Raw genomic sequence first — 25,048 nt, 5'->3', positions numbered from 1 at the left:
GTCGTCATCGCGGATGCCATCGTGTTTGTCTCGAACATGAAAGTCATCATGCGCTCTACCTCCGCGCCGATGAACGGTCGAGTTGAGTTTCGTTGTCCGCAAAAGAGCTTCACAGCGAAAACAGCGTCGCAGGATTCTCCTGAACGACTGAAGTAACTTAGAAAAATACAAATAAAATGGCTACAATGATTGATTGAAAACATTCAAAAATTAAATAAAAATGTCAACTTATTGTGCAAGAAACAGCAGATTTCAGGGTGTTGAAGGTATTGTCTCGGAGTTAGCATGCTAACTAGCTCCTGTGCTAGCAGACCCTTCCCTGATCTGTGAGCTCCCAGGAACTGAGCTGAGCTAACTGGCTAATGGCGGCCACAGTTAGTGGCGAGCGTGAGCAGATAATGCCTGAATTTTACATTTAGGGTGAACACTTCCTTTAAATCACGGCCTGTTAATGTTAAACGCCGCCTGTGACAACTTAAAATGCATCCAGGTAGTTCGAGGAGGCAAAGCGTCGGTGTCCCACTTCCAACACAGTTTGGCTCTGAACATGAAGTTGAGGATGTTCCAGTGACGGAGGCGACGCTCCAGCAGCTGTTCAGGGCCGAGAGATGTTTACCTGTTCCAGGTTTCTGATTTTACAAAGACTGTGACTAACAACCGTCCTCGGGCTGCGCACCTGTACTGTATCTAAGCTGTAACAGTAGACGGAACAGAAGAGGAGGTCCACGAGGCCCTCATGGTGTTTTGGCTGACGCTGAATATAAAGGACACGAACAGTATGGAATCATGCATCAAGATGTATTTTAAAAGAGATGCAGCAAGAGCAAATCTTTACCTCAGTACAAGAACAGAAACAATAAACTGGTTGTGTACGCTGTTTTACCATCACACACACACACACACACACACACACACACACGTACAGGGCACGAGGTGACGGCCTTGATGCGTTTCACAGGCGGACGCCGGCCCCCACCGGCCCCCTTAATGACGGGGCCGACCGGGCTGATCTCCAGAGGTGTGCTTTCCCCATCAAGGCCGCCTGCTCTCACACCAGGCCAGACAGGAACACAGCAGTAATGGAACAGACTGAACCAGCAGGTAGAACACACCGTGCTGACCGGCCAGAAAAGCTTTTACAACCTGAAGACAGAGGAGGAAGAGGAGGAGGAGGAGGAGGGGGGGGGGAACGCCGAGTCTCCAAGTTTTTTTTTATTTTTGATTTGATCGACGAGATTCCGCCTGAAGAAAAGTCAAAGATCAACAACGTCGCTCTGAGAGTCCATCCAAAATATATGTTCCTATCTCGATCGCATTGAGCGACGGCTGTCCATCTCAACACACTCCGCTGTGTTGTATGTAGAAAAATGAAGGTGTTGTCTCATGGTGGAGTAAAGTGTCCTCCACCCTCTGCAGGTTGTTCACGCTCCAACTCAAACCGTCGTCAGCAGTGTGACGTCTCGGCTCTAAATACTCGAGGCCGTTACCTGTGGTCTGGTTTGTACCTGCCTCCAGTAACAAATCATCTTTAATTAAAGCTGCACATCTGGAGCGTGCCTCTGCAGATCCAGTGCTTTAAAAGTTCCTCAACAAAGGTGTGAATGATTCATCGGCCGCTGAACGAGTCTGCAGAGATTGTTCTCTCCACTTATTTGGGGCTAAAGACGGATGGAGGATCCGTCTGAGGCGGCTTCCATCAATCCTCAGAATGAAGTTGGAAGCACTTTCCTCTGTGATAAAAGGCTCTGCTGCTGTGAGATCTGAAGCAGATATCAGAGTGCGACAGTAGCTCCCAGGTACAGCAGACGTGCCCTTGAGCAAGGCACTGACTAACTTCCAACCCTCTGATTACAGGGCAGCCCCCCTCGACTGACACCTCCTGTTTCTGCATATGTGTGTTAAAATTAACAACAGAGTGAAACACTTGTTTTTTTTTTTCAAGCAAAAGGATCTTTGTCCTTCTTTGTCCTCGTTGTTGTAGTCGTTTTCTCCTTCCTCCTCCTCCTCCTCGTCATCATCTTCCTCTTCCTCCTTGTGTTCTTCTTCTTCCTCGTCTTCTTCATCTTCTTCCTCTACTTCTTCTTCTTCGCCGACCTCCTCCTCGTCTTCTTCTTCTTCTTCCATGTCTTCTTCTTCTTCCTCCACCTCCTCGTCATCATCATCATCTTCTTCTTCCTCCTCCTCCTCCTCCTCCTCGTCTTCTTCTTCATCTTCTTCTTCCTCCTCCTCCTCCTCCTCCTCCTCGTCTTCTTCTTCATCTTCTTCTTCCTCCTCCTCCTCCTCCTCCTCGTCTTCTTCTTCATCTTCTTCTTCCTCCTCCTCCTCGTCGTCTTCTTCTTCATCTTCTTCTGCCTCTTATTTGTCGTCATCATCTTCCTCTTCCTCCTTGTGTTCTTCTTCCTCGTCTTCTTCATCTTCTTCCTCTACTTCTTCTTCTTCGCCCACCTCCTCCTCGTCTTCTTCTTCTTCTTCCATGTCTTCTTCTTCTTCCTCCACCTCCTCGTCATCATCATCATCTTCTTCTTCCTCCTCCTCCTCCTCCTCCTCCTCCTCCTCGTCTTCTTCTTCATCTTCTTCTGCCTCTTATTTGTCGTCATCATCTTCCTCTTCCTCCTTGTGTTCTTCTTCTTCCTCGTCTTCTTCATCTTCTTCCTCTACTTCTTCTTCTTCGCCCACCTCCTCCTCGTCTTCTTCTTCTTCTTCCTCCACCTCCGCGTCATCATCATCATCATAATTATCATCTTCTTCTTCCTCCTCCTCCTCATCATAGTCTTCTTTTTCTTCTTCTTCTTTGTTGTCATCGTCTTCTTCCTCCTCCTCGCCATTGTTGTCTTCTTCTTCTTCCTCCTCCTTCTTCCTCATCTTCTTCTTCCTCCACCTCCTCGTCATCATCTTCTTCCTCCTTCTTCTTCTTCCTCCTCCATCTCCTGCTCCTTGTCGTCGTCTTCTTCTTCTTCCATGTCTTCTTCTTCCTCCTCCATCTCCTGCTCCTCGTCTTCTTCTTCTTCTTCTTCCTCCTTCTTCCTCATCTTTTTCTTCTTCTTCTTCTTCCTCCACCTCCTCGTCATCATCTTCTTCCTCCTTCTTCTTCTTCTTCCTCCTCCATCTCCTGCTCCTCGTCTTCTTCTTCTTCTCCTCCTGCTCCTCTCCTTCTTCTTCTTCCTCCTCCATCTCCTGCTCCTCGTCTTCTTCTTCTTCTTCTTCCTCCTCCTGCTGCTCTCCTTCTTCTTCGTCTCATTTGGGTATTCAGGAGGACATTTCAACCATTTGAATCGTTGTCCAGCTTTCAAATACGGTTCAATTTTGTTATCAACCTGGCTGCAACAATATTAAGTTATACAACTGAGCGCTGACCGTCATGATGTTTTAAACCCATTCACATGGATCAACATTCAGTATCACAGCTCTCATGTGGGTTCGATGAGGCCTCATGTTGACCTGCTATCTCCCCCGAAACAGCTCCTGTCCTCCCTCTGAGACACACACAGAGGATCAGTGTACGGTGCGTTTCAATAGTTTTAAATATTAATTCCCCCGTCGCTATTTTTAACACCGGGCCAGATGAAAATACTCCATCCGCGGCTCTCTTCCTAAAATAATGTAAATTGATGAGTGAGACTCTCTTTGCCAAATAATCCAATTAGACGTGCAAAGTGAAAATATCTCCGAGTCGTGTCGGAGAGGAGATCTCACAGGATTCGCCCAGGACATTAATTTGTTTTAGCCATTTTTGAGCGGCGTATCGGCTGGTCCCAGGGAGCAAAAAGCCAATTAGACTGTTTGAAAGCTGCATCTGCCGCACAGCAGGCCGCCCACATGTTTCTGTGGGGCGACTGGGCGCGATCACAGCTGCAGCTCAGCGGGGCCGCCATCGATTTTAGGCCAATCCAGATCTGTCTGTGGGCCGGATCGATACGCGCGAGTCAAACGCAATCCACCGACGGCAGCAGAGCAGTTAGTGAGAGTAATGACAGTGTGTGAGAGAGAGCTGTCTCGGAGGAGACCGTTATTGAGTCTAAGAGACTAAAATAAAGGAGGATGGATCCAAACACAGAGCTCAGAGGCTTTTTCTGAGGTGCAGTTTGCATAATTCAACAGTCACCTCTGTGGTTTTTCTGTTTCTCCCCTGAAGAAGTGCCGCATTGTCAGTGAAAAACAGTGCAATAAAAAAAGAGAAAGAAAGGAAGGAAGGGAGGAAGGGAGGAGAAGCTCCTGGATGATTCTGTTGAGGTACCGGAGGTGGAGCGATTGGTGGAACATGAGCACCATCTGATGGACCACAGAGGGACTGCAAGCTGATGAGCAGCTTCACTCAAACAGCTGATCTTGTCAAAGTGAGGCCTTCAAAATAAAGTCCCCCAGGCTGCCTTTCATGACTGTTTAAACAATAAAATGTCATGCTGCCAAAGCCTTGTAGAGGAATATATTCCCACTACAGCTGATTGATACACTAGACAAGATCATTTGTGACTGTGACAGTGACTTCAGGTGTTTTAACTGGGTGAAACTACATATAACTAGACATTTTCTATATGTTTAGTACTTAGAAAAACTGTTTATTTAGGTCTCCCTTTAATTTACATACACAATTATTGAGTAAACGTATAAATTTGATGTGTTTTTGTACACAAGTGTGTATACAAGCTGTTTGTGCATCAGTTATTTTGACTTTACATTAATGCAAATATCAAAGTTTCATCAAATCTGTGAAATGTGTTCAATCTGTGAAAAACTTGTGTTTTTAACAGGTAGGCCTGTGTATTGATACTGCTAGAGGTGAAATAATTAGCCAATTAATCAATGAGTTGTTAAAACAAACAACATAGGTAAAAATGTCAATATTTGCTGTTTGTTATTTCAAATTGAGAATGAGTTTTGTACAAAAAAAAAAACATTTGAAGACGCCACTTTGGGCTCTCAGGACTTAGACTGACACTGAAAACTAGAATGAGCACGCAGTAGAGTGCATACCTCCGCCAAGGCCCAACAGTCCCGCCTCTGCACTCACTCACAAGATGGCAGCCACATAAATACGCAATTTTTCATCAAGATCCATAAATAATTCTGAGAAATTAAGGAAATGTCCACAAATCTTGCAATTTTAAAGTTCTTTTTCTTCTTTAAACTTTTTGTATAACAATACCAACATCACCTCCTTGGCAGAGCAAAGACTAAATAACTTATTATCATTATTATTATTATTATTATTATTTGTGTTGTTAGGATCAAGAATTATGTCACTTCCTGGTTCCAGCCCTCTTACGTTTGAAGTTCTGCTTCTTCTTTGCGTTATTCTATTTAAGATGAATATCTTTAAGTTTTGGACAAAAGAAAAAGGAGTTACATGTACAGAACACTCCGTAAACACTTTCCTGAAACAGAACCGACAGATTAATGGATAATAAATTAATTTCGCTGTGAGATATACGGTTTGCAAGAGAGACAGAAAGTCTGGCGATTTGTGTCGAGCGTAATCTTCATTTAATTAAGCCGCTTATCTTTATCATCAGACTCCATCGGCCCACACACACACACACACACACACACACACACACACATCTACAGCGTGTTGCGATTAACCACAGAATTAATAATTAAAATGGATTATCATGCTTTCACGTTGCTGCTGGTTGCTTATTAGACACTGTGGGGATTGTGGCTCTTGATTTTTTGCATCTCAAAATCCCAGAGAGGAGGAAAAACAAAGACACAGTGACACATCAACTTTCCAGGCATATTTAATTGGCACAGTAAACACAATACAAAGTATTCAGTGCTCCAAAACCACAAGCAACGGGCTACCAAACGGAACACAAACGAAAAAGTGCAAAACACACCATTTGGTAGACCTCACAAAGGAAAAAGAAGTCTTACTTTGCAAAGCAGATAAAGTAATGGTAAGACTCTCAATAGTTAAAATAGATGTTTTTCCTTTTTAAACTTTTATTTATATATTCATATATATTCTCTCTAATTCCAACGTGCCATTTCCACTGTACAGGCGGGTTATTCTGGGGCTTCGACTAAAAAGGGTTGTGTTTTTTTTTTTTTGAGTGGTCTTGTTGCGGAGAGCTGGCAGGCGGAAGGCTGCAGTAAAGCCCTCGAAGCGGTGGATTTATCTTGTCGTGAAACAGTTGAACAAACAAAAAAGTGGCTTGTTGTCTGAGCTCCTGACGTACGGAGCGACGGGTGGCGACGAGCAAACATGATTTCACTTTCTTTTTTTCAAGGTTTTTGATTTGATCATTCCTTCCATCAGGAGTCCGAATGGGCGAAGACGAGTCAATTTGTATTCATAATCATCAGAAATCATTAATTATATTATATTTTTTACCTCATGGGGCTTTTTTTTTTTTTACAAATCTGTGCTGCATCACTCAGAACATGATGCAGTCAGATGAATATTTTAAAAATGGCTTCACCCCCCCCCAAAAAAACAATGTTATCTTCACTCATATTTGCAGTTAAGGGATTTTTTTTTTTTTTTTTCAGAATAACCTACAACAAAGATTTCCAGCTTTAAAAAAACAAAAACAGAAAAGAAAAGAAAGAAAAAGAATCTCAACATCATCAAATATAAAACAAAAAAAAATGTTAAAATCACGTACGTTATGTGCCGTTGAGCAGGAGTGAAGGGGAAATCAGTGGACATAATTCCTCTTGTCTGACAGTCTCTTGATTATAAAAAAAACTCTCCAATTTTGCCCCCCAAACTTCTTTTTTTCTTTTTGCGATCATCACATCTTAATCACTTAATCCTCTCGCCGTCATCTTTGCCTCTTTAAAAAAACAAAACAGTTAAGGCCCGCGACAGGTGATTCTGGGTCACATTTCAGTCACAAACTCACAGGAAAATGTGGCATCACAGTATATTTTCATATACAGAAGAACAGTTAAAGTGGACCATCCTAAAAAAAAAAAAAAAAGAAGAAAAAAAAAGGTGTAACTCTTCGTAGGTTTATTTGTTTTTCTCGGGTGAACTGTTGCTCGGACCGGTGATTCGACTGCAAACTAACAACAACTTTTTTTTGCGTTAGACACTCTGATCAAAAACATACAATACTAACATTTTTTACATACTGTACTGTGTCCTTACAGTAAAAACAAAAGCACGAGACATCCATGACCTACCTATGCATAAGATCATTTCAGAAAACGAGTCCCTATCGTCCTTTTTACTGACAGTTTAGAGATTAAACTGGGGAACACTGGGAGGAGGAGGAGGAGGAGGAGATCACTCACTCGCTGTTAAAACTCATGCTTTCTGAACCGACAGAAGAAAAGAGATATTATAAAATAAAATAAGATTAAAAAATAGAACCACAGGCACTGAACCCAAACAGTAGCATTCAGGTTAATTCAAACAGTACGACCAGGCAATGAGGGTTAACTGAACAGAGAAGGCTGGAGGCAAAGAGGAGAGAGGAGGGTAAGCTGACCGAACACCACCACCACCACCACCAACACCGCCGCCGCCGCCGCCACCTCCTTTGGATGGCGGCGGCAGGGGGGGGACGAGGCGTGGAGGAAGACAGGGCAAGCATGCAGCAACACCACAACGCTGAGAGGCCCCCGCCCCGAGCAAAAAAAAAAAAAAAAAAAGAGCGCGAAGGGGGGGGAAGTGCTCAAAGCAGCCGAGGGAGAGCCTGAGCCGCCTGAGGAGGGAGGGGCCGTGGGGTGGAGGTGATGGAGGAGGGGAGGTGGTGGTGGTGGTGGTGGGCGGGGTCGGGACAGGTGGAGGGGGGTGTGGTCAGAGAGAGGAACAGACAACCAGTGACAAGACAAGAAGTTGTAGGATGAGTGAAGGTGCAGCGAGCACCCATCATCCACCTCTTCTCCCCTCCAAGCTGGTCCTGGATGTGAGGAGGGGGGGGGGTGACATCACAACACACCTTCAAAATAAGACGCACCTACGAGCATTCAGATCACACACACACACACACATACACACACACGCACTCAAAACACCGACAATAAGTATTTTAATCACATGGGAATTTTCCATAAATTTTATTACCGCAGTTAAATGTCAAGAGTCTCATTTAATGCAAAGTTGAGTCGATGTGTAAAAATGTATTAACTGGATTTATTACAAGAGACTGAATACGTCTTACGTGAGATGCATCATTTTTTCTATAATACTTGAATAATAAAACACTTATAAGTCAAAGCCAGTCAGGTCTGGAGGAGAGATTCAGGTAGAGTTGGACCCACCGGAGGAATAAACACCCAAAGATCACATCAGAGAGATCAGAGATTGAAGATTTTTTACTTTTGGGAAAACAGATTTATCCTCACTCCTATTTATCAGCCTGACTGCAACAGGTTGGAAGCGAGGGAACCAGATTCTCTGTTTAGCGTTGAATTTAGTGGGAGTTAAAAAAACGACTATCTGATGTTACTTAGGCACAAATGCTCTGGAGTGGAAGTAATAATAAAAGCAACAAAATAAACTGTAACTACTCAAATTAGCGTTTAAGAATAATACTTTATACTTTTACTGAAGTATCACTTTAATACCAGCAGCTTTCCTTGTGAGAGAGATTTTCAGTTCTCTTTCCCACAACGCAAAAGTTCAAGGACGAGGTGACGAGTGAACAACTCAACAAAATATACGACAAAGGATTTTAAACATTTCAAAACAAATGATATTCTTACTTTTGTGCGTAATAATTGAATAAAACACAACGTTTATGTGTAAGTCTGCGATTTAATCACACCGACTCAACATGATGGAAAACTTCTGCATTAAATGTGAAACTTTACATTCAACTTCTGTATAAAATAAAATGGTAAATATACATGTTGACAATTTAAAATACTTTTTAGGCATGTTTTTTTTTTTTTTTGAGTGCACACAGCAGAAACCAGAAGCACCTGACATACAGAAAAATGATTAGCACCTTCACTTCTTCCACCTGCAGTTGGATGAAAACATGGAGTTTTAGTAGGAGGGGTGAGCGTGAGGTTTTTAAAGTCCCGCGTGTCGGATGAGTCCTGGATGATTCTCTTTTATAGCTGGATGTCGGCGGCCTTTTTGTCCGTAGGCTCCGGGCTGGTCTCCGTCCTGTTTCTGACCACACCCTCTGTCGTTTGTGTGTGTGTGTGTGCAAGATGGGGGGCAAAGAAAGGGGAAGGGGGTGGGGCGTTCAGAGCGAGGAAGCCAACAGCCACGTTCATGACCGCGCGCGTTGCAAGCGGAGTTAGTCACATTAAGAAAAGCAAAGCTAAAAAACAACAGAGAAGCAAATTGTATACTGTGGTTGTGACTGCTGTATGGGTGTTAAGAATGGAAAAAGGTTATGAGCGCTAAAATTTAGATGGATTTCACTTATCGCTTGCTTGACACCGTCTGCAGAGGAAGCGCAACACCGCTTTGTACGTTGTTTTTTTCTATCTTTTTCTTGCAATGGTTTTGGAAAAATTGAAATAATCGGCCGTCTTTCTCTCTCTCTTTTCTTTTAGATTCTGGTCGTCTTTCGCTTTCTCTCTCTGACTCTGCGAGCGCGGTGGTGGTTTTCATCCCCGAGGCTGCTTGCCCTGCCATTCCTCAGCCAGCCTCGCACTTTTAGGAATCTGCAATTCAAAAAAAAAAGGGGGAAATACAAACAAACAAAAAAAGAAAAAAGTGACAAAAAGAAAAGTTAGATAGCTTTTAAAGGAAGAAAAGACAGAAAACCCAAATATTCAGATATGGAGAGGAGGAAGAGAGAAGTCACAGCATATATCAAACCACTAGAGGTGTCACGATTTTTGATTTATATTGAAAATTGATTGGAATTCAATTTCACTAGACAGAGGATCAACTGATCGGCAGGTGCAGTAAGTGTTGAATCTTTTGGGTTAATTTTCCTTTGTCAGAGATCCTTTATTTAATTATTTGGGTAGAGGGATTACTCTGGACAGACTTGAGAAAACCAACATTCGTAAAGAACTGAATTTCTATCTTTTCTAATCTCCAAAGTTTGGGTGATACTTGACACCAAGAACGATGACAACAACAACAACTCTGAAGAAAGAATCCACACCACAACTATAACGACAGCGACAGTTGGGAACTTCCATATTCAATTAGCTTGATTTTGTGCTCATTATATTAGTTTCCCCTTGTAGCCGACCTCTTTTATGTGAGCAATCGATGGCATTTAGGAAACACTTAAGATGGTCTACTCAAATAACTCAGCCTTGGATGTTTATCCAACTAATTAAAGGTTTATATAACTTATATTAGGCTGCCAATTACACATATAAAAAACATTATTAGACATAATGCCAAACAGTCTGTTTGTTTTGATGTCCTTGAAAACGATCACCAGGATAAGTGATGTTGACGCAGCCAAAAATATGAATAACATTTGCCTTCAAAAGACGAAAACACTCCTAACAGAATGTTGGATTCTCTCTTTGTCTCCTCGTCTTTGGGAGAATTTCGTGAAACCAAATCCCTCTGGAGGTTTTTTCTTTTTTCCGTTTCACTTTGCAGAGCACGGCAGTAGCAGGTCATCAATATCCACGCCAACACAGCTGGAGCACGTAGCGTGTGCTTGGCGCCACCGTTTACAGATCATTATCGTTCATCAGTGTGGACGCTCACGTTGTTATTGTTGAAGTGATTGTTCTGGGCGTGGAGTGACTCAGTCCGTTGCTGAGAAAATAATACTGAAAATGGAATCCAATCATGACCTTAAAATCAAAATCTGATTGGTGCATTTGGAGAATCGTGACACCCCTAGAAACTGACAGACAACAACTGTGGCGTCGGCATGAATGTAATCTGCACTGTACGTGTGACAGACCTTCAGAAACCCAAAGATGTCTCTGTCAAACTAAGAACCTTTCAGTTTATTCCACTTTTCATCTGGCTTGAATGCACGTCAAAATGCAGCCACTTCACTTCGTCACAACATGCTGAAATCACGTCATGATCAAGACTTGAAATCCCGCAAACGCTGCCTCATGCACCACATTTCAACTCGCTCCTCAACAACAATCACAGGAGGCATGAAATGTGTATTTATAGAGACATCCTGCACATAAGAACCTCATGCCGTGCCAGTAACGAGCCATCGAAGCTGATTAAAAAGTGTGAAAGGAAGTTAAACAAAGGCTTATATAATGAGTTATGAAAGAGATGATTTCTGACTCGATGCCAATCTCGTAAAAAGTAGCACAGAATGTCTTATTGTAGCGGTGAAATGGCACAGAGGTCAAACACAGACCATGCTCTTCCAGTGAACAAAAAAAAAAAAAAAAAGCAACATTAGCAAGAAACCACACAGCTTTCAAAGTCACGTCCAGCTCCGTATCTCAGCCCAGTCTCACCATATCGCTTAGAACAGCTAATTCTCAGTCCTTTATTCCTTTTACCACTGGCCTGGAAAAAAGGACCAGAACCGCCCAACACTATCATTATCAAAAAGTTGATCATAAAAGAAAAGAAAACACATCTTAAGGGGGCTATTAGTTACTAATCTGATTAACAATTTTTATAAAATTACCCCAAACCAGGGCAGAGTAATAACTTCTTCGTGTTGTAACAGCACTATGATTAATCTACAGCATGCAACATTTTTAGAGGGGCAATTTTTATTTCCTTGTTTTTCAGGTTTAGCCTACAAAAATATCTTTTTCATATGTATTCATATTTTACAGCAGGTTTTAAATTACATTTGCATGATTGCACATGGAGCATGCTTTTTTTTTTTTTCTTTTGTTGGGGAACAACAAGTGACCAAAACACAATAAGTTGTCACTGTTGTTGGAGTTCATCGTCACTTTGGGTGGTGCGTATACATTCACTCGGCTGATTTATCACCATACTGACTCAAATATCGATTAAAAAGCGCGTTAATTTGAGTGGAATACAGCAATCTGACATTTTAAAATCATTAAAAAGAAATACTTAAAAAAGAATCGAGTACTGCGTGTATGAAATGTCCTGTACATGTGATCACTGTCAGTGGGGAGGATTTGTCCCGGCATGCTAAGCTTTGACTGAGGGTGTTTTAATTTGTACTTCCACTAGGTGGCACTGCAGTGAATGGGAGGTGAGGAACTACACGTCCGCGCAGCTCAGCTTGCATTCAGTGTCATTTCCTAAAACATTTTGCTCAGAGCTCAACAACAGTGTTCAGTGACTCACACTATCGGACACAAACCGTCACAAATGTCATGAGGCACGATGGACAAATCTGAGACAGGAAGTGTGTTGCAGTTTGTTTGTAGGGTGGATTTTTTTCTCTTATCTGAGCCTCCAGTAACAATCTTGTCTCCATAACTTGCCCCACTCTGACAGCAGTGAATGGGAACTTGTACACTCACAGCACGAGAAACACACTTGCTGAGTTAAATGTATGTCATAGCACCTTTGGCATTTGTTTCCAAAAAGACCTCGACGTAGGACGTGGGGACGTATCCCTCCTCGTCCTCGTTCCTGCGCACTCGCGTCCAGCCGTCTCCTTTGTCCTCCTCTATGACGTACAGCAGCTCGCCCTCTGCCACGGCGATGGTGCCCTCGTTATGACCTGCGAGGACAGGGAAAGAGAGGATGAAGCCTGGGGAAACTACCTTGAACTGATGTTATGAAGGTGAAGGCTGATTTGTATATCAAATTTCCTGAAAGTAAAGAGGAAGCAAACAAATAATACCACAGTAGTTTGGATATCAAATTTATCAACCCGCAAAATATGACTGTAGTCAGCTCTGACTGAAGGAAGTCGTAACTGTTTTTAAATATCCTATGACATGCTCACAATCAGTCTCAGTAGTTCATGACACATTTAATCTGTGGAACAACAAAATATTTGTTTACTTGAAGCCTAAAGGTATATTGCCCGCTCATGGAGCAATCAATAGATCGGTGGAATTTCTCAGTGGTTGAAGGTAATGTCCGTTAATGTTGCTCTTGAAAGCTAAGTTGTTTCACTAAAAATAAACTGGATAAGTTTTGGAAAATTTTGCATATTTTTTACAATCATTTGAAACAGAATGAAATCCAAATTGATGCTTGGATATTAAACTGAATTAAGTGCAAATGGCTGTTTTTTGTGTGTCTTTTCTTCTTTTCATTTTTCATTTATTTATATATTTGCTTTTTTTTTTTACTCCATTATGTTTGCCAATGTATTTGCCTTATCTTGAAATACAATGAATAGATGTTTTTATTTTTTTTAATCTGTGAAACAACAGAACAACTGCAGCTAAGCTAATTAATGTCCCTTTTTAAAAACAGAATTGGGTTAGGTTATCAAAGTATCAAGGAAAAAAAAACAGTTGAACAATTTTTTACAACATTTATTTCCTTGTTTTTCTCTTATTTATGCTTCACTGCTTCTTGTGAAATATTGGATGTTTTAACTATTCAGCCTCTTAAAATCCTTTGAATAGGCTGAGTTCAATACTCAATGCCTTTACCTCACACTGTCAAAGGTGTGCCATGTATTCAATCTCTGTCCAGCAACCAGTACAACTAAACGTTCATATGGCAAAACTGAAAACTTTAGTAGTGTCTTCACATGCAGCACTGATTAGTGTTGGATGTCATGACTGAATTCCAGGACTGATTGATCATCTACTCTCCTCCTCCACACATTTCCTGATCAAGGTGACAACACCCTCCTCCTTATTCAGAGTAATCAGGTTCCTACACCCTGCATCCACAGTCAGATCCCTGACAACTTACAGGCATGTGTTCTTTGATATATTCAAAATGTCTGTGCAGGGTTTGATTCTTGCTGTTTACAACACTGGATTTACCTTCAAATGGGTACAAGGCTTTGCAGGTGCCGATGGTGGGCAGGACCTCCTCGTCGTCGAACTCGTCGTCGAACTCCGGCGTGGTGGATGTGGGGTGGGCGGGAGCCTGGGCGGGGGCAGGGGCGATGTTGGCTTTGACCTGAGTCTCTGAATTCTGCTCCTCTGTGTAGCTGCCATCCGGGCTGCTCAAGGGCCAACACACACACAGTAAATATACTGTGAAAACATACATAGTTTTCTTCCGAATGAACGACGTGTGTAGCGGCTCTGTGGTCTAACGTTTGCTCGTTTGTCAGAGTATACCATACCTCTCTCTGTCCTGCGCGCAGTTGTTGCCCACTGTCGTGCTGTTCTGGGTCTCATAGAGTCCACTTCTCCGGTGTGTATCGCTCTTGGATGGCATCCTCTCCTCCACCTCCGCTAACCAGCCCTAAAACACACACATTTATTATGTATGTGTGTGCTGCAGCTCGTCTTTTTTTCTTTTTTACTGTGCGACGACTTGAAATGTATTTTAAGCGTTGAGGAATCAGATGACCTTCACAGGAAAAACTCTTCAGCCTTACACTCCTATTTATTTACGGGGTTAAACCGGGACATTGTTCTGGGACTCCTCACTCCCTGCACAGAGTGCGAATATGCCGCCAGCCGCTGCAGCTGCATCACGTCTTCTCCTAATATGGCCGAGCGGCAGGCCTCTTTGGAAACTACCCCAGCTGGAGACGTGTGTTTGAACTCCTCATTATTTACTGTCTTATATAAACCAAACAGCTTCGCCAACACTAACATTCACACAGACATGAGAGCTCAGACTGGCACCGCAACCAACCTCGAATTTCTGAACTTCAAACTGGAGCTTCTCGATGTTCTGGCCTATTTCTGATAGCCGGGGGTCGACGCTGTTCGGGTCGCCCATCTGAGGGTTCTTCACGTACACGTCTTTCATCTTAGTTAGAGCGTCCCTGTGAGAAAACAGAGCTGAAGTCAGTACAAGTCTTTTGAGTGCATATAAGGGGAAAATTCAGTCATCATCTTCACACGCCCATGTCGATGGAAAGCGCACAAAACATTTCTGGAGCTTCACAGAAAAAACAGGGTTGCAGCATTTTCCTTAACAACTGAAGTAGCTGGGGATGCGTGTTAAAACAGTAAAAAATAACCACAAAAACACAAAATAGCTCCACACAGAAGAATCCTGAAGCCCCGACAACCCAAACTGATTTGAAAAAGACGTTATTAACACCCTTATTTGAGCCAAAACCCTCACTGTAGCGTAATCCAACTCTTCAGAAACCCAAATTGATATCATAATAATATCATAATAAAGTCGTGTAAATTCATTGATTGAACATGTATTCAGTTTCACTGTCGACCAGAGTGATGTTGTGTGAGATCTGTGAAGTGTGGTCGTGTATGCACATATCTTATCACATATAACAGACTAGTATATCATTCTGAACACTTTTATCTCAGCAGCTACGGTGAAGATTTCGGGTTTAAAAAGAGTGTGAATGAATTAAAATCAATTAGCGATCTCGTGGCTCCCACAGACTTTGAATATGCCGGATGTTGTTTTGTTTTTTACGTTTGAAAACAGGCCTCCGGCCACTTCAGTTGTTGTTTTGCTTTTAAGGCTCCTGGAACATTTTGTGGACTACGACAACTATAACCGACTTTCTAACGAGTAAAATGAACCTCAAAAAGATACCTCTGGTCCATTTCTTTCTGAATGTCCTTGTTCAGCTCGTCCAGCTTGCCCTGCAGCTTCTTCCTCCTTTGTTCCGGCGGCAGGTGGCTGAAGTCTTCTGGTCCGGAGCCCTGAGATAGCACAAAGGGGAGAAGAGAGGTAGACAAAAGAAAAAAACGAAAATGAGAACGAGACTCGGAGAAGCCACAAGAAGAAGGGAAGCAACCTCAGTAATTAATTTGTTGTGTTGCTGTTTTAAGAGGGATGTTTTTCTAGGTAGGTGCAGTATCTCCCTGTGACTGAATGGATAACGGCTCCCACAGATGGAGCTCTTGTTTTGCTCTAATTCACCTGAAGGAGGAGATACTGCAGCTGCTCTCTAGCATACACTCAGTAAGAGCTGGGTTGCTTGTCTGCGCGTACACTTGAGGCCTTTTCACCTATTCAGTCTCTGCGGCTAATCTAGTGGTCTCTGTGAAGCCATCGGAAATGTAATAACATACTTGTTACATCCTATTTTTGCTCATATAGTGTTTCAGTGTGAGCTCTCTAATGGGTCTGAAGCAGTCTGACAGTTCTCTAACTGGACTGTGTGTTCTTTGAATTGAGGTTTTTGTGGCCTGCCAAGGGTCGTATTTCCTGATGAGGAAGTTTCCAGTCCGTAGCACTGAGCTGATGAGTCATGCTTCTCGGCAATCTCTCAAACTTTCTGAAGACGTAATGTATCAGCATTCTGAGGCTCGCTACCTGGTCTGCATGGAAGCCCAAAGAGTTCAAAATGACATGCATAATTATACATCTGCATGCCCTTGTGTCACTCCAAGTCCATCATTTTAATATTAAAAGAAAATAACATTTTTGTTTTTACTCAGTGTGCTTTTGCTATTTGGTTAAATTGTTTTATTCTATATTTCTTTAATTTATTTTGTGCACCAACAATGAACGTTTATATCGTATCATTTTCTATTTAATTTCACTTTCAGCCCTTTCAGACAATCACAGGCCCCGACATTCCCTGCAGACTCAACAACTGCTCCTGAATTTAGCCGATTTGCTTCTGTTACCTGGAGAATCAGCAATGACCAAGTTATTCTGAATAACTAACCTCGCTGTTTGATTTCAATGCTGCACATGCTATGAAGCTAACTAGCTGGCTTGCTTTGTGCGTTTAGATTATTTCTCAGCATCTAGATGAAGAACCAGGGTGTGAATGGCGAACCGAGCTATGTGGTTAATTCAGAGAAACAAACGTGTGATTCTAAAAATGTCTTTTCAGAGAAAGACACACAACTTCGTGCAGAGTAAAGAGCTGCAGTCTTTTTCTGTGGTCATCCCAGTCAACAACCTTCAGGCTAGCTGGTGGTCGATGAGGCTGCTAGAGGTTGAAGGGGGTGGAGGCATGTGATTGGCTGAAAGGTGAGGATGCAGGGATTGGTGACAACTGTCATTAAAAGTGTTATTGTATAATAAGACAAAGTCTGTGAGGTTGTACTGAAGCAACAAGGTGTCCTCATGCTAATGTAGAGCAGGTGTGATGTTTACCTTGTTCATCATCTTAGTTTAGCATGTTAGCAGCATGCTAACATTAGCTGATACAACCTACAGCTAAGTCTGATAAGAATGTCTTTAGTTTTATAAAATTTGACCTCAGGGTGGCTGATAAAATAATTTGCGAAGAAGTATTTATTAAATACATACATACATATAACTCATCAGTTCAATAATAAACTCTTTGGGCTCCATAGTGTCTGTCCTTGCCTTTTTAATGAACACAAAAGTTAATATGATTGTCTTATTTCACTGTTTAATTAGTCTTGTCAATTAGGACATAAGCCCTGCGTTGACTGAGTAGGTGAAGGCCTGATTGGATCTCATTGAGATGGGTCACAGCGGCACCATGGGATATGACTGCAGGAGCTACTGTAGGTCAGGATTCACTGCACATGGGCCAGGCCAAACACAGCAACTAGGTTACCATGGCAACCTTACCCTGTTCCCCTGTATCGGCACGCAACACTTACCGGGCATGCAACAAGCAAAAGGCGTATCAATCATCATGCATCATGCTTCATTCTCATTGATTAAGTTACAGTATATAGGTCATGTATTAGTGTTGACGTTCTCTATGTACCCCAAGACAAAAATCACAATTATAATACTATTACACACTAAAACTATGGGTTGCCATTAGGTCATTTGTTGTTTGTACTGTGGTACAATTAGAATAGATATGGATTTACAAATTCGTTGATATTTATATTAGCATTTACATAATAATTATAAAACCTAATAGAGGAGGGAAATACAAAAATCATGCAAAATTCTCATTTAAATGACAATATTCTGGGAAATATGCTTATTTGCTATCTTGCAGAGAACACATCTATGTGCTGAATATGAAGCTACCTGACAGACTGTTGTTAGCTTAGCATAAGACTGGAAGTAGGGGGAAACAGCTAGCCTGGCTCTGCCTGAAGGTAAATCAGAAGCCGCAACTTTCTACTCACTCTTTAAACATTTAGAAATATCACTGACACTTATCAATCATCATTTAGCATTGTTGCTAGCAGGTGTATAGTCTCAAAGCAGTCTTCTTGACATTTTTAAATGCTGATGCATTGCAATGTTGGATTGTTAGCAGAGGTACATGCCTTTAATGCTACATTTCTTTTATAATAGGTCTGTAACTAACAATAATTAGTTGCTTGCTCCATAAAATGTCAGAAAATTGTGAAAAATGTTGATCAGTATTCTACAAAAGCCCAAGATGATGTCATCTAATGTCTTGTATTGTTCACAACCTAAAAGTTGCTGACTTTAATGCTAAGCTAAGCCTCTCCTGGCTGTAGCTTCATATTTAGCACAAAGATTTGTAAGTGGTATCTACCTTCTCATTAAGTCTCCACAAGAAAATAAAGAAGTTTATATCCCAAAATATCACACTCATACTGGGTCGTATTCTGAGTAAATTATAATTCTATTGTTGATATTCATACACGACAGCATTCCATAAAAATAATCAAATCGGCATGCAGTGTGAGGACATGAGTGAGGAACTGCTACATAAGATCAGATTAGTATTTGTTACAAGGACGTAAAATTTGTTTCGAGACAAGGAGGACTACGAGACAAGACTACGAGACGACATACAAAACATAGAGTAAATCTGATCACCTCAATGAGATTCCGGACGTGGGAATTGAGTGTGATCTGCACCATAGAGACCACAGACACAGTTTGGGAGAGACATGACGTGAACACAACCACAACACAAACAACAAAATGACATGTAAATGAGACAACGACATGAGTCTGAGGTCCATCGTTGTGTCACAGCAAATTAAATTAGGAAAAAAAAATCAAATTACAAACTTAAACCCAAGAGCACAACAAAAACAAAAACGGCGTACAGATCGTTATTAACAATGTGTTACTGGGAGGACGTGACATGCGTGCTATGGTCATGCCGCTATGGTCGTGCGGTTATACGGTCATGCTTACCAGCTTGAGAGAAAGCTTCATGGGGGGGAGAGGAGAGAGAAATGGCGAGGAGCGGGAGAGAGAAAGAGACAACAGACAAAAGTCAACATCTGGAGAATATTGCGGCCATTCGTTTCATTTTTCCTTCAAACAGAAAAGGTTGACATGTGTTTTATGATGACGCTTTGCTTTGCCAAACTTCACCATTTAAGGAAAAGAGGGTAAAAACGTCTGAAGGATTTTGGATTTATATGCTGGTCGTGCCATAAAAAAGCTTTCAGCGACAGTTTCAGCTATAAACCCCTTCCGCTCTTTTCTCGCGTGGTGAAGTTTAACATCTCTAACATGATGGATTAATGAAAAAGGAGAAAACAAGTTGGCGTAGAAGGCCAACCTACTGCACAAGCATGGAGTAAAGAATGAGGAAAACATTGAAGGGGAGACAGATGAAAATAAATGTAAAGAGAGAAGTAGAGGGAGAGTGGGCCGCGACAGGGACGGATGTACCCTTTACTTCATGGTCCCTCTCTGCTGCCATTACAATGACACGCAAGTGACAGCAGAGGGCGCCCAAAGCATGTATCACATCAGCAGATCCATACGTTGACATGGAGGCAGATACTGTACACAAGACAAGCTGGAGACACGCGGTGAAAACCAAAACAAAACTCACTTGTTGCACAGAAAATTCAATACAAATTCATCTGAAAGTGGCTAAAGGAAAGTCCAAAACAAATAAGGGCAATCATGAGCTAAAAGGCAAGCGGAGTCAAAATATCAAAAGAAAATGATGCTCAAAAAGCTTATTTGGAAAAAATTAGATGATTGACTTTAGAGAGGACATGGGTATATCTTTAAAAACAAAGAACAGTAGAGAGCAGGTCAACGACCATTGGCTGGCTGGTAGAGCTGGAGCAGATGACTTGTAATCCTGTTAAAGGCTCAGAGGCCGGTGCACTGAGGAGCTCGACTCACTTTAGTCCACTAATCGAGTCATCCACCTGGAATGGCCCGTCAAAGTCCTCGCTATGATGCCTTGTGATCCTCCCTCTCACAAGTGCATAATTCTTACATCTTCTACGTGTGAAGCTTCACGAACAGAGCTCAAAAACACTCATTTAATTTACACTTTTACACTGATGCCACGTGAGAGCCGCACTTGATCTAATGTACCCAATTCAGATTTTATAAAGTTTTTGCTGATCACATCTATTATCTAATGAACAGTAACACTTCGGCACATGTTGTAGCTGTTATAATTTAGGTCCTGGGTTGAAAAGTTTGCCATTACTTCACTCGAGAATCAGCAGCAGCCATTTTCAGCAGGTGCTAGTGGAGAGAAAACGTGGTGGGGACATGTCATCAGTGTCTTAGTGTCCCCAGTGTAAGTGACACCCGGTCAACAGATCTACCTGAACCCTTTCCAACCACCCAGACAGACACAGATATACAGGTATATTACAGCCCTTGACGACAGATAACACTGCTGCAGTATGGCACACTAGCACAAAGAAAGCCCTGGAGGGGTGAATTCTGGGTACTGTAGTCTGAACCCACGCCCAAAGTGTGACAACACCTCATCCAATACTCCATCCAGTTGAGGGTGAGATTTAATTAGCGAGGAGGGTGGGGGTGATTGCTGGGATGAGAAGCATCCTCACGCTCATGATCCCCCACAGCCTCAGGTGCTTGTGACACTTTGTGAATTGACCCCCATTAGATGCTCGGTGGGGAAGCCCTGAATCAGCCGCGAGCAACAACAAAACTTCAAGCCGATAACATGTGATGTGGGATGAAGTCGTCATCCTCTCCGATCATTCGCTCCCGATTCTACACGCGTCAGAGCCATGTGATCAATACCGAGACAGGCACAGACACTAGCCTCCTCTGTGAGGACATTTAGCCTCGTTCGCTGTGACGAACCATTTTCTGTGAATGTGTCACATGGCTGATAATCATTAATGAGGCTACTGTATGTGCTGTACATGGCTTTTACCAATCACACATTCAATATTCATCCGCACCTCGTACCTGCTCACACACACACACACACCGCTGGTACTCACGCCCGTCACACACACACTTACAACATATTGCCTTGCTTCGAAAGCATATGTGGGTCGGCCCAGAGTCCTCTTCATAAGCTCTTTGTGACAACTGAGCGAGCGCGGGGATTGCTGCTGTGGTGGTTGTCAGAGAAAACACAGAAAACAGCACGGACGTCTTTAAGCTCTTATACTGTATACGGCCTTAATTTAACTCCCAAAACACAGACGCTTCCTCTATTTCAGCCCACAAAGAACACATACGCACATACACAGCCTCTGTGGATGGATCAGACAGCTAATGTGCAGCACACAAAGACTCTCCTGCAGGGACAGACATCCCGCCACTGTGCATAGAGACACAACACCCCACCTCCACAGTCACAACTAATCCCTAATGTGATTTTATGTTCTGCTTGCAGGAGGTGGGAGCGGATTAAAACAGTATTTTCTCGATTTAAAGGATAGGTTCACCCAAAAATTTAAGTTTCGGCATTACCAACTCACCTGCATGCCGATGGAAAGTCGGGTAAAGTTTTCATAGTCCACAAAACGTTTCCAACATCACACAGACAGAGTTACGGCGTTCTCCTAAACTACTGAAGTAGGATGGGAATCAAAGAAGAATCCTGAAGCCCAGAGTTCTTTACACTCCTCTAAAAGCTGAAATCTTGACAGTGGCTGCTAAGCTAAAGTGTTAGCTCACAACCTGTCAGCACAAACTGGGAGAAAAAAATATCAAATCAATTTGGAATCGCAAAATTTACAGATTCTTCTTGGGACCTGTTTGGAGCAATTTACTGTGTTTTGCTTGAAAGCTTTAGAAATGTTTTGTTGGCTACAAAACTTAACCTGACTTTCCATCAGCATGAGGTTGAGTAGACAATGACTGAATTTCCATTTTTGGATCACCCAGGTATTACTTACATACTTTAAGTAGGCTTTGCAACTTTTTATCCGATACATGTTAAATTTTGCTAACAGGGTTTCTGCAGGATTAACTGAAGTTGTATGACTTCTTAATACCAGGTAGAATTTAACTGAATACCTGTTTCATGATGAGTTAGATCTGTTGTGTAACTTTGTCCTTCATGAAAGTTTGAAATTTAGTTGACTTTAGTTCTTTCACTCGCCTCATCGTCAATATCTTTCATTTTAACCTGTTTTAATCATGCATTCTTCCTTAAATGCTTCCTCCAAGCATCTTTAATAATTTTAGCTGTATCTCCTTTATTGTATGCCTGCACCTTAGCAGCATGTCAATGAGTGTTGTACCTCGCTGTGTTCTCTGAGGATTTAAATAAATACATGGATGTATACCAGCCAAAATACAAAAGTATAATGGAGTGCACACACCTTTCACCTGTGCATTGACAGGTTTCTTGAAAAGTTTGACGATTCGGTCACAGTGTCCTTTCTCAGGACAAAATTAAGACGTTCTCAATAGAGAAAAATGCACTTCCAAAATGTACTACTGTTGGAAGCTCAGGGAAAGGTTTGAACAACCTACTACGTGAACGATCTGTTTTCGCACAATCTCACTTTTAATTCAATGTGTGCAGCATCTCCTGCAATCGGACACAAACACATTTAATAATGATGGATTTTGTCAATTAAAACCAAGACTCTTCAAGGGAATTAAAAGCTTTCCGTGCCCTGCAGATAACCCGTGAAAAATAAGCCTTTCTGCTCAAAACGATACTGTAGCTCTGGGGATAAAGTGTTGCTAGTTAGCTCTGTTTGAGCAGATGGATGGAGGCCTGTTTGTGCAAGAGCTGAGGAATTGGCCTGACCTTCTACCAGCAGCTGTTTACAGGCATTTGCCCAAACTGTCTGTGTGTCAGTGAGGCAGCGGGTGCTGGTGTCCCTAAAAGACTTGATGTTATTTTACTGGATTAACCATGCACCTTCTGTTTCCTCTGAGTCACCTATCATATATGTGAGACTTACTCCAAAAAGAAGGAAATATAATGAAAAACAACATCTATATACAAGAAAAACATAAACAGGTTACTGCCATGACAAATGAGGTGAAATATACTTAAATGTATTGTCATGAGATATGAGAATGAGTACAGTTTATGGTTTCTACTCTGACAAAGTTTCTAACTTCTCATACATCCAAAAAAACATCATTCTTGTTCTGCAAAATGTTACGGTAAGGTCAAACTTCAATCTTTTTAATCTGTGTAGACTCAAAGACAATGCAACTGATTTAACTCTTTATGTTATTTTTTTATCACTCTTCTCAAACGCTGTTTCAGCACTTCCGCTTTCAGAAACGTGCACTTCCTGCTAGATCTGTGTGGCGCTAGAGAAGACACGCACTTCCCCTTTTTTTCAGCCGACCTTCAGTCATTTCCTCTACGATACGCTCGCACACTGCGCTGCTACACCGCATTGTTATTTCTTCTTTTCAGACGTCATGTTAGCACCAATTCATTTTAATGTTTTTACTTTGAGAAACCGCTGCCCTTTCAAAATATGAGTATAAACAAAAGCTATATTTGCTGGGTCCGGAAGGAAAACGTGAGTTACCGCCCAGTCCTGAGGTCAGGGAGAGCTGGAGGCTGCGAGTGCATTACAGGAAGGCGTGCTATGACCTGCACCGGTCCAGCAACTCCATTACAACACACACACTGGATGCTAGAAAGGGAACTGGTGATGACACCCATCAGCATCCTGAGCTGGTGCTGATAAAACCACCCTCCAGGAAGCCTTTGAAAACATGGAGCGACTCAGTCAGCCTGCTGCCACATCCACGACCCATTACTTTGCTCATATTGTGAGGTTTAACCCTCCTCTTGTGCAAAAAGAAACAAAACAAAAACAATCTGCCTCCAGCAGAGGCTGCAGTGAAGTGCGCAGGGAGCGACTGCAGTCTCCATGCTGCTGCCAAGAGTGCTGTTCCTAATTTCTGTCAAAGTGGGGGAAGGTGGATGAGAGGGGACTGTGGTTGTTGTGAGCACAGAGTTAATATGGAGGATGAAAGTATGAGATGGAGAGACTGCTTGTGAGTCAGACAAGTATCATGGATTCATAGTTATGCGCTACATAAGCATGCTAGAGAAGCAAAAAGGCTGAACACTGTATGAGTGAAGGTTAGAAGCACGTTGTACTGCTGGAGGTGAAAATTTAGCAAATTTTAAATGGAGTTCTGAACAGGAAAATGTCCAAATTAATCAACTGAGTTGTTTTCTAACTGAGGTCACATTGCCTACATGTAAATACATTCAGTTACTGGTAACAGAGGTGTTATTAAATCACCTGCTATATTAGGATACCATGTAGGCATTGTGACCTTTGAGGCCTCTGTATCACTTCGCCCATACAGTGTTGCAGGTACACAGCTCAGACACAGGTGTCGAGACAAACACACACGTGCACAAAGCTTGCCGGGCAACCACACACTTACCCCTCGCCTCAGGCTCCGGAGGCAGTGCATTTTGGGTTTGGAGGTCATGAAGTCGTTGAGGCGGTGGGAGAGGGGCTCCTTGTGCTGCTTGGGAGACTGGGGGTCGTTGGGAACAGCAGAGGGTGAGGGCGGGGATGAGGCTGGGGGGGCAGGTGGGGGCTGGTGGGGGGACGTTAACAGGGACATAAGCTACCAGTAAGAGAAGGGAGCCGTGACGGAGAGGAGGAGGAGGAGGAGGAGGAGGAGGAGGAAGAGGAAAAACATGGAAGTAGAAGTAGAAGAAGGGGGCAAGAAGAATCCAACGAAAAAAGACAAAAGGAGGAAAAGGAGGAGGGAACACAAAACGAAATAAATAAGCCTCCTACAAATATTAAAAAATAAACACACAACAGAAAAACCAAACAGAACATAAAAGACAACCGAAGGAATGTCAAACCTAGTGTATCAGTTGTTATGTTGTAAATAAATAAAATACAAAACATATAAAACATGAGAAAAAACAGTTAAAAAGAAGAAAAAACCAGAGTGAGAAGAAAGCGTGTTATAAGCAAGCGGCTGCGACAAGGCGAACAGCGGAGAGTTTCAGTCAAAGCGCATGCAGGCGACCATTTTGGAAATCCTTTCTCTCTCTTGTCTTTCCCGGCCATGCCAGCTCGGACGAGAAAT

At 42.4% G+C, this 25,048-nt stretch overlaps 1 protein-coding gene across 32 annotated transcripts in view; it reads right to left on the bottom strand.

Moving 5' to 3' along the window:
* Positions 1–5,720: 5,720 nt before the first annotated feature.
* fnbp1b (formin binding protein 1b) overlaps positions 5,721–25,048 on the bottom strand; it is a 66,518-nt gene continuing 47,190 nt past the window's right edge. For 3 of the 32 annotated variants that reach the window (XR_003986148.1, XR_003986152.1, XR_003986149.1), the window contains 10 exons: positions 24,383–24,571; positions 21,010–21,102; positions 18,944–18,958; positions 18,617–18,652; positions 15,464–15,573; positions 14,585–14,717; positions 14,064–14,185; positions 13,756–13,949; positions 11,323–12,524; positions 5,721–9,576 (listed from right to left, as the gene is read on the bottom strand). Coding sequence is in view for 7 of the 32 variants with exons in the window: in XM_030435193.1 (XP_030291053.1) it covers positions 11,364–11,374; positions 12,366–12,524; positions 13,756–13,949; positions 14,064–14,185; positions 14,585–14,717; positions 15,464–15,573; positions 18,617–18,652; positions 18,944–18,958; positions 21,010–21,102; positions 24,383–24,571 (1,062 nt within the window). In the remaining 25 variants the exon portion in view is untranslated. Of the gene's footprint in view, positions 9,577–11,322; positions 12,525–13,755; positions 13,950–14,063; positions 14,186–14,584; positions 14,718–15,463; positions 15,574–18,616; positions 18,653–18,943; positions 18,959–21,009; positions 21,103–24,382; positions 24,572–25,048 lie in introns of those variants that run through there. The other 29 variants (XR_003986155.1, XR_003986157.1, XR_003986169.1 and 26 more) reach the window with 27 other exon arrangements.

This window comes from Sparus aurata, chromosome 12 (assembly GCF_900880675.1).
Source record: "Sparus aurata chromosome 12, fSpaAur1.1, whole genome shotgun sequence".
NCBI classification, from domain to species: Eukaryota; Metazoa; Chordata; class Actinopteri; order Spariformes; family Sparidae; genus Sparus; species Sparus aurata.
The sequence above is the reverse complement of the archived record's forward strand: the minus strand, read 5'-3'. Positions and strand labels throughout refer to the sequence as shown.